Below are 9,310 nucleotides of genomic sequence, written 5' to 3'. Positions count from 1 at the left end.
GAGAAAGAATAAAAAATGGAAAAGCTGAAGAAAAGGAAGAAAGAATAGAGGGAGTTTTTTAGATATTCACACCTGTTCATGCACCCAGAACTACAGAGTACAAGGACCTTGGAGTTCACCTTACAGATGAGAAAACCAGGGCTTGAGAAAGGAAGGGCCTCTCCATAGTCACAGAGGAAGTTAGGGCAAGAACCAACTAACTAACCACTAGTCATCTCTTCCTGACAGTCTTTACCTTGCACATTTTAGGCCCACAGCATTCCTCTCACCTTTCTTACACTGGTGCTGTGCTGGGTCCAGGCTATGCTACGGAGTCAATCAATAACCAAGGAGATCTGTGACAAAGGGCAGTAGGTGGAGACTGGGATACCATCCTGCCTGTATGAACCTTCCAGTCCCAGGATTCTAGAGAGAAGTGGTAAGTTGAGTTCAGTTTTTGACTGAGCTCTGGAGCCAGCACTCCAGCCATGAAGGTGGCCAGCATCTTTCTTCTCATTGCCTTGGTCCTATTGAGTTTATCTGGTAGGTGGCTTTGCATATTTTTCTGATTTAAGTAAAACCTTTTTGACCAGTTGCTTTACTGACCACATTACTTTCTAGACTTAGAGTCTACTCTTGGACAGATCTTTTGGTCCCAGTGAGATGAAATAAGATCAGTGGATGAGAATTATATATAGAAAGAGGGATTTTAACATAACACAGGAAAACAATTTTACTAGTGAGAACTGCCCAGACATGAAATGGTTTTCCCCAGGTAATGAGGCTGACTCTTTGTCAGAGCTATGGTAGAAAAAAGAAGGGATTATTTCAATATCAAGTACACTTCTAACTCTGTAAATGTTTAAGGCCAATTTACAAATTTTATGTTCTCATGGAATTGCATAAATAGCTAACAATGATTTCCAGTTACTCCAGTATAAAGGGCAGAATTTGATTAAAATTTTTATTTTTGACCTACAGAATATTTCTAGAAAAAATGTTCTTCTTGAATAGACAGTATGTTTATATCTTCAAACTGTCTTAGTAACTTTGACAGATGATCTGAACCCCTGGCATTGGCAGCAGCTTCCTTTTTGTCTTCGGAGATGGTTAACACTTTAAAATTTTTATCAGATCTAGCAAAGAAACCTACTGACAGCCAAATCAGCACTTTGCGAAGAAAAGGAACAATACTGTTTGTTGTATTTGCTAAATATTTATGGGAGCAGTGGTCCCTTTTCCCCTTCTCATGCATATTAATTAATACATATAGATGCCTGTGGTGACCACGTACTCATTAAATTTTAGACTCAACTAGATTCTAAACTTCAGTGGGACTCTCACCACATCAGGTTCTGACTTCTCCAGGGGCCTTCTTCTCCAAGCCCCTAAGTGTCTCACTACTTTTCAATACATTTAGGTAGGAAGAACTACATCCTCTAGATGACCTCAGAGATTGTTAGTATCAAAATCAAATCTCACCAACATTTCTTCCTCTGGATACTATCAAATTAGTTCTCCTTCCCTGCAGTGAGCTCACCCACAATCACCATCTCCTGATGGTGATGTCAGCAAGACCTGCTATTTTCTAGAGAATGCAGCATGGCAATTTTAAGTATCTACCTGTAAATTCAAGAAATGTGAATTGAACTAATAGTCAGTATAATGCAATGGAGAGAGGGAGCTCTTTGGGAACTGAAGGTAAACTGTCAAAAGAGCTCCATTTTTCGGCTGGGCCTGTGAGCCATGGCTGCTGGGCCTGCGTGTCCGGAGCCTGTGCTCCGCAGCGGGAGAGGCCACAACAGTGAGAGGCCCGCGTACCGCCAAAAAAAAAAAAAAAAAAAAAAGAGCTCCATTTTTTTAAAACATTACTTACAAAAGAAGACTTACGTGTAAGTGCAATAGTTAGTTTTTCATCAGAAGACCTGGTTATTGCTAGTGTTCACAGCTAGTTATAGAAACTTTCCATATCTTTATCTATAAACTGAGATAAAGATACTTATATTTCCTACATCACTGTGAGATCAATAAGCTGGTTGTTACTAGAATGTCAGTGACCATTCAGAAGGTATTTGCTCTATGCCTGACACATTTGAAGCAGTAAGTACATCATTTCTATTTTCAAGGAAATGGGTCAACTTGTCTTAAATATCAAATTGAGATACTTTGGTCCTAATCAAATTTTTGCTTAATTTTTTTGAGGTTTCAGCAAGCAGGGAGTGAATGGACACAAATGAGACATACTTGAAAAAAAAATGGTAATAAGAAGGGGTGGGTGGTGGAAGAGGAAGCAGAGAAGTCACAGACTTAAATGGAAGCAGAAAATTCTGAATGAGAATACCTAGGCTTCTCCCATTCATGATGCAACTTGACATGTCTGATTTATGTTTTCTAGGTAGTACTAGAGCTAACTTCCTGGAAAGAGAGGTAAAGACAATTTTGTAAATTTTTATTTCTGGGGCTAAGACTGTTTGTTCCACCCAAAGCGTAGTCTAACTCACCTTTCAATTTAGCCTGAAGTTAATATGAGGAGTATGAATGCTGGCAAGACTTAACCCATTAAATGTGGATAGTAATTGTAGTTCCGCCACGGGCGCTTATGTTGAAGGACAAATTCACTGATACACAGGCAATTTCTCTGTAGTCTTATGCTTGCCGTGAAGGAGTTTTTATATATACTAGGGCTATCTGGTAGGACAAGGATTTTAAGTGGAAACCTTCTAAACATTACTCCAAGCAGCCTTTCCTCCTTACAGCCAGTTTGACCATGTTGGCATAAAGTTCTCTTCATCAACAAGGTGGAGCTCTAATTTATAATGAGCAATAATAATAATAAACTAGGCTCTTCCTCTAGAAAAATATTCTATATCTAACTTTTCCAGTTTTTCTTGTACTTATAATGTAAATTTCAGTAAATCTGGAGACCAGAGGATGAAGTGTCCCTCTTCTCGTTACATTTATATTTAGTGGGAAGGCCGATGGCAAACCAAAAGTGTATAAGTAAATAAATTACTACATTGGTGATGTGTTATAAAGAAGTTCTGGTTCCATTAGAAACCTAGTCTAGTTAAATCAGGGAAGGTGCCCTAAGCCAGTGAGATTTATTTTCAGCCCTGAAGGATAAATGAGTGTTAGCAAAGGGAGAAGTAGGAGAATAAAGTGGTTAAGAGCTAAAGCTCAGGACCTAGATTGACTGGGTTTAAATCCTGGATCCAGTAATTATTAGGTGTGTGGCCTTGGGTGATTCAATCTCTTTGTGCCTCACTGCCTTTACCAGAAGAAGAGTATAATAAAAAGTTCATAGGATAGTCTATGAGTTTAAATATAATAATATAATAATATTATTAATAATATTATAAATATTATAATATTATAAATATTATAAATATAAATATTATAAAAATATAATAATACATGAAAAGCACTTAGGACAGTGTCTGCCCTGTGAAAGTCATTTGATAATTACTAGTTCTTACTGACAGTAAACTGGCTGTGCAAAAACCTCAAGGGTAGAAGGCACCGCGTGTCTTTAATTGACTTAGAGAAGACCAGGGTGACAGGACTACCGTGTGCAGGGAAGAACATGCCCCAAAGTGTGGCTGACCTGAGAGAGCCAGCACAGGTAGTAATTGTAAATTTGAACATTATCTCACTCACTTTATTCAAACCTCACAACGCCATGATGAGATAGGTAGGGAAACAACATCATTCCCATTTTGCAAATGAAGTGACTGTGGTTCAGAGACACCAAGAGATTTACCAATGTCACACAGCTTGCAGATAGCAGAGGCATTACTTAAAACCAGGTTTTCTAACTCCAAATTTTGGATTCTTCCTCTTGGAACACTTAGTATCACTCTCCCAATCACAATCATGCTTCCATCTTTAAGCTGATCAACTCCAGGGAGATTTTAGAGACTCTGCTATAAATTCAAAGAATGAAAAATGATGGGAAATGATTCTGTTTCATTCCATTTTTAGGCTAAATGTACAAATGAAGTGAGTGGATGTCCCAAGATTTATAACCCTGTCTGTGGGACAGATGGATTTACTTATTCTAATGAATGCATGTTATGTATTGAAAATATGTGAGTACAAACCTGAATTTCTTTTAAAATATATGTTTTAAGCTAGAAGTCTTCAAATTTTTACATATATTATCCCTTTAAGCCTCAAAGAATGTACCAATAACATTAATCTCACCATGAGAGAAACAAAATACCTAGTTTTCCCCCAAACAATTCTTGATTTCTTTTTCTCCTTATTATATATGTTATGATTATATATAGAGGTGTGCATGTGTGTGTGTGTGTGTATGTGTGTGTGTATTATGATAGAAAGTAGTATTTATTATGTCAAGCATTATGCGAGGCACTTAATATTCACAATGACTCTATGAGGTAAGTCATACTCAGCTTAATATACCCATGAAGAAATTGAGACTCAGTTAGTTTAAATAACTTGCTCGAGATCACCCAGCCATGAGTGGCAGATCTGGTACAAAATCCTTGCTCTTTCCACTATACTTTAAAGTCAGGTACTAGACTGAAATATTTGTGAGATCCACAAGAAAATCCAACATGTTTTGTCTCCCAGTTTGCTTACACTCAACGCTAACACGGTGTGGTCAATGGTAGTATAAGCAAAGTACTCTGAGAGCACAAAATTAAAAAGAACTAATTGTGCCTGCTAGGATTTGGAAAAGTTTGAGGTTTTCTCTAGGACATAAAGAAGGAGAGAGAGGTATTTCAAGATGAAGAAAAAACTGAACAAAAGTGAGAAAGGAATTAATAACATGGTGCTGTATAAAAGGTGTTAAAGAAAGGACAATGGGCTAGAGGAAGAAAAGTGTTTGAATGTTTCTTTCAATTAATTAAAAAAAATCACTTCTATGATAAAAACCCAACCTTTTATAGCGAACAAGAGATTGTCTGGATTTTTTAAAGCCCACATACCCAAAATACCATTATACTTAAAAAATCATTCTTGGTGATAGCAATGATTGTGTTCACTAAAGCCCTGAAGTATACAAATATGAATTATATAGATTAGGTGACCAAAAACATATTTTTGTAACACTTTATGTAATACTTTAGTGAACACAATCACTTATGGATGTGAGACCTAGCCTCAGTGGAGTTTCTGAACTGATTGTAGGTGGGTAGGTGATGGGAATTAGACTCAGGTACTCAGAGAAATAAATTCACCACAGATTTTCTGTCTTACTCAGCTGCTGAATACTTATGTGCCTAGCATTGTGCTAGTCTCCTTTGCTTTCCTAGTGGATATAACTGAAAGAAAATAGCACATATAAGGTAGCTTCTTGTAACTTGTGACAAATGCCATCAAATGAGGTGTGAGCAACATGCTACAGGAGTGAAGGAGAAATACAGATTGCTTCCTACTGAAAGGGTCAAGAAAGGATTCATGAAAAGGGTGTCATTTAAACTGGACTTTGCATTTTCATAGCATCACAAAAGCGCTCCAGGTTAAATAAAGGTGTAGAATGATCAAAACAAATAAAAGAGATCCCACAAGCGACCCAGAAAACTCTGTTATTTTGGAACTGATGTGGTATTAAGACTTTGATTTAGGTTCAAATGACTGCCTGCATTCCACATCTCTAATTCCTTGTACCATGCACCCTCTTCTTGGTCTGCTTTAAGTCGTTTCAGAAAATTCTCAGTATTTAACAAGAATTGTGGAAATAGGTCCCTAGGGAGAAACGTCTAATATCCTGAAGTTTTAGGCCCAAAACATTGGATGTTCTGCTTTTTCAAAAAAATTTCCACATTAAAGACTTGTAAAAGGAACTTGAAACCACTTGTTAAAAGGAACTTGAAACCACTTGTTAATTTTCTCATGGCCTATGTTCTTGACATTAAGGTCAAACATCATATTTCCATCCAAGGGGAGGAGAAAGCAACACAACAGCCTTGAGGCTTGGTCAATTTCCAAGTGCCGCAATCAAAAGGCCCAGTATTTAGACTGAACCATTGGGAAAATATGAGCACGGAGCTGGGACACCTGGTTTCCTCAGACTTTCAAACCTACCAGTCCTACCTGCTCTTTCTATTCTTTTAAAATTAGGTAAATATGGGAGCAACATTTGAATGCCAGAAAATGTAACTTCTCTTCCTATATTTCTCTGATAAGAAAACAGGTCTAGAGAGAAAATGTGTCTTTTTCAAATGCAACATATTTTCAAATGTACCATTTTGCCTTTGTCTCTACTGCCCATTAAAAGCCCCAAACAAATACATTGTATGGTTAACTAGAGCCAGGCTCTGACCTTAGTTGTTGAGCTTTGAGATGGGTAGACAAACAAGGGCTTGCATCTCCTTGCTCATTAAGTGCTTAGCAGATATATTCAGTAAGAACTTTGTTTTCTAATTCCTGTATGTCTTCTTAGGAAATCAATACTGGCAAATTCTTCTCTATAGACTAGTATTCTCCTGTAGAACTTTCTGCAATGACAGAAATGCTGTCCAATAAGGAGGCCTCTAGCCATGGTGCCAGCACTTAAAATGTGGCTACTATAAATGAAATCCTGGATTTTTAATATTACTTAACTTTAACTGATTTAAATTTAAATAGTTATATGGGATAGTGGACAGCACAGCTATGGAAAATAAGCCAATCCGTGGGCTCTGTCTAGATGCTAACTAAAGCAGCTATCATATGGGATAAGGACATAATTTCCTTTTGCAAGATCTCACAGATGAGAATCCCCAGAGTTCTAAGGCAAAGGATCAATCAATTAGAAGGTCCTGAAGTAGCCCAGGCACCAGCTAAGATGGAAACCTGGTAGCTAGGACAATGATGTCAGAAGGAAAACAAGCAACAATGGATTAAAGATTAATTTCAGAAGCTTTTTATAACGCCCTGCTAGATCTGTAAACTCTGTAAGGACGGACATTATTCCCTTTTGTTGTATCCTTAATGTATGTTATAGTTCTCAATCAATATTTGAGGAGTTAATGAATAAGTGAATGAGTAAATGAATAAGAGAAATAGAAATGGAAATGAATCTCAAACCTCTCTATTTTAAATAAAGCTGATCTTTTTCCCTTGTTTTTCTCCCGTTGTCACGTTTTATCAACAAAGTTTAAGCTGATTTTTTTCCCCCAATCTCTTCTATAGGAAACGCCAGATTCCTGTCCTCATTAAAAAATCTGGGCCTTGCTGAGAACCAAGGTTCTGAAATCCCATAAGAACACTATGATGCAGTGGCTGGCCTGATTGTTGAATAAAATGCATCTAAACACTTCCTGTTGCTCCCATATGCTTTTTCCTCAAAGGCACATTTGATTATACTGGGGACGGAGGATGGAGGCAAACTCGGCATAAACCAAGTTTTACAAAATACAGCAATCCTGTAATTTTGGACAGGGTTTCCTTCATGCTTTTTCCTTCCCCATCTTCCTCACATTCTGAGGACTCTGTCTCAGGAAATGTGATTGCAGATATTCAGTGACAAGACATGATCGATCATGAATACATGTAATCCCATGAGGACTAGACTAGCATTTTAAGAAACAGCTGGAAAACTCAGTCCAGAAACATGTTGCCCATCACCTTTAACCAACTGAAATAATTCCTTTAGGGTTCCTTGGGATTTAACTGAGCATCTATTGTGCCTGGCACTGGTCTAGGTACAGAGGCATATGATTTTGAAATGCTGCCTGTCTGGTGAAACAGAGTTTGGTCTTAAGATTTTCCATATATCTCACAATGTAGATTTCATGTGAGACAGGACTTTTTCAAAAAGGCTCTGAATCATTGAGGAAACCAAAAAAGCTACATTTTCTCAACTATGCAGTGGAGAAGCCTCTGCATTCAGCCTTAATTCTCCCCCAGCAGAGGCCATTCCCTACTAGTTACTGAGGTGAGTAGCAGTGATGTAGAGCTCCCCATTTTCCCTGGTAGCCTGAGGACTATATCTCAGCCTTGACTTGGAGGTCTGCTTCTTTGGGTCTGACAGGTTTGTGCTGAGATAACCAAAGAAGAACTAAGACCTCATTTGAATTAACTTTTACCACCAAACCATCCCCAAGAGATGATTTGCCATGGAAGGATGGGATTACAGACCCGATGAACTGATCATGAGGCCGCTGTGTAGTTCACTTTGCTTTACATATGAGCCACAATAACCCTGTAAGGTTATCCTTATCTTGTGAGTAAACTTAGAAAAGTTAAGTAACCTGACTAATATCACCAGCAAATAAGGTGGCAAAGTTAGGCTTTTAATTCAGGGCTGACTCCAAATCTAATGCTTCCTAGTCTAAACCACAATCACCCCAGGTGGACTATTCCTTCCCGATTTCTTTCACAGGAACTTTAGGTAACATCCTCATATTAAACGCCCTATGTGTTTATAGTCAGGGACAGTAAATAAGGTAGAAATAACGAAGTGCCTCAAAAGTAGAAAAGTATCTATAATCACAAAAAAAGAGAAGGAGAAGCAGCTTGAATTCCTAAGCTCATACAAAGAAGCAGCCCAGAATGGAGAAGTGGGTAGAGGATTAAATGAACCTGAGATGCATCAGGTTCCCTGATAAGTAGTGGAGAATACATCACCCACTGAACCAAAGGTAGCCAAATAAAATCTGTGCCACACTTGGAAAACACAGTTGCCTGACACTCTAAGGGTTAGGTTAATTTCTTGTGAAATTCAGAATATACATGACTTGAGGTTTAAATCTGACCACTAGGGGATGCTGTGGTCTACCAAGTGACTCAGCCAAACCACCACCTCACAGTTCAGGTAAGTTATGAATGCAAGATGGCTTCCAGCATCTTGTCTGTGATGCTAGAGGACATTTCAAGGACAACGCTAAGCTTAAGGAACTTGGACACAGTAAATGGATTTAAACATTGAATGCTAGATATTTTCGTGTCTAATTGGACCATATTACAGGAGAGAAGAGGTTTGGAGATTACAGGCAGAGACAATACATAAACCCAGATTGTCTGCCTTTAATGGTTCTGCTCTCTTTCTGACCTGTTAATAAACTTAGGCAACACATATTTCTGCCTAGCCATGCCCCCAAAGTGTTGCCAAGCCAAGTTCTCAGGACACAAAATAAGACAAACAAGAGGCAAGAGCTGCCCCTGGGAAAGAAAGGATGGACAACGAATGGTACCTGAAAGCAAATTCACAAGTCACACAATTCAAGGATCTGCAACTGAGCAGGATCCTGTGGGGCCCTCCTGGGTATAAATCCTTTCCCTGTCCCCCATTTCTTGTTTGCAGGAAGAGGGCTTCAACCTCCTAGACCTTCCCTGAGTTCCAAAGAGCACATTCAAACAGTTGGTGGTCAGGAAAGTA

The 9,310-nt window shown here is 38.4% G+C and overlaps 1 protein-coding gene across 1 annotated transcript; it reads left to right on the top strand.

Moving 5' to 3' along the window:
• Nucleotides 1-408: 408 nt before the first annotated feature.
• SPINK1 (serine peptidase inhibitor Kazal type 1) lies at nucleotides 409-7,247 on the top strand. Its single transcript, XM_007450079.1, has 4 exons — nucleotides 409-522; nucleotides 2,375-2,406; nucleotides 3,961-4,067; nucleotides 7,123-7,247. The coding sequence occupies exons 1-4, from the start codon at nucleotides 468-470 to the stop codon at nucleotides 7,166-7,168; spliced, it is 240 nt and encodes a 79-aa protein (XP_007450141.1). The 5' UTR covers nucleotides 409-467; the 3' UTR covers nucleotides 7,169-7,247.
• The last annotated feature ends 2,063 nt before the right edge of the window (nucleotides 7,248-9,310 follow it).

This window comes from Lipotes vexillifer, unplaced genomic scaffold (assembly GCF_000442215.2).
Source record: "Lipotes vexillifer unplaced genomic scaffold, Lipotes_vexillifer_v1.1 scaffold1599, whole genome shotgun sequence".
Taxonomy (NCBI): domain Eukaryota; kingdom Metazoa; phylum Chordata; class Mammalia; order Artiodactyla; family Lipotidae; genus Lipotes; species Lipotes vexillifer.
This window is presented reverse-complemented; position numbering and strand designations above follow the sequence as displayed.

What these genes read in the sequence shown, in the direction of transcription:
- SPINK1 (XM_007450079.1), top strand. Translation starts at nt 468, where the DNA reads ATGAAGGTGGCCAGCATCTTTCTTCTCATTGCCTTGGTCCTATTGAGT. An exon ending in GGTCCTATTGAGTTTATCTG is followed by an intron (nt 523 to 2,374) that starts GTAGGTGGCTTT and finishes TATGTTTTCTAG; the next exon opens with GTAGTACTAGAGCTAACTTC. An exon ending in CTAACTTCCTGGAAAGAGAG is followed by an intron (nt 2,407 to 3,960) that starts GTAAAGACAATT and finishes TTCCATTTTTAG; the next exon opens with GCTAAATGTACAAATGAAGT.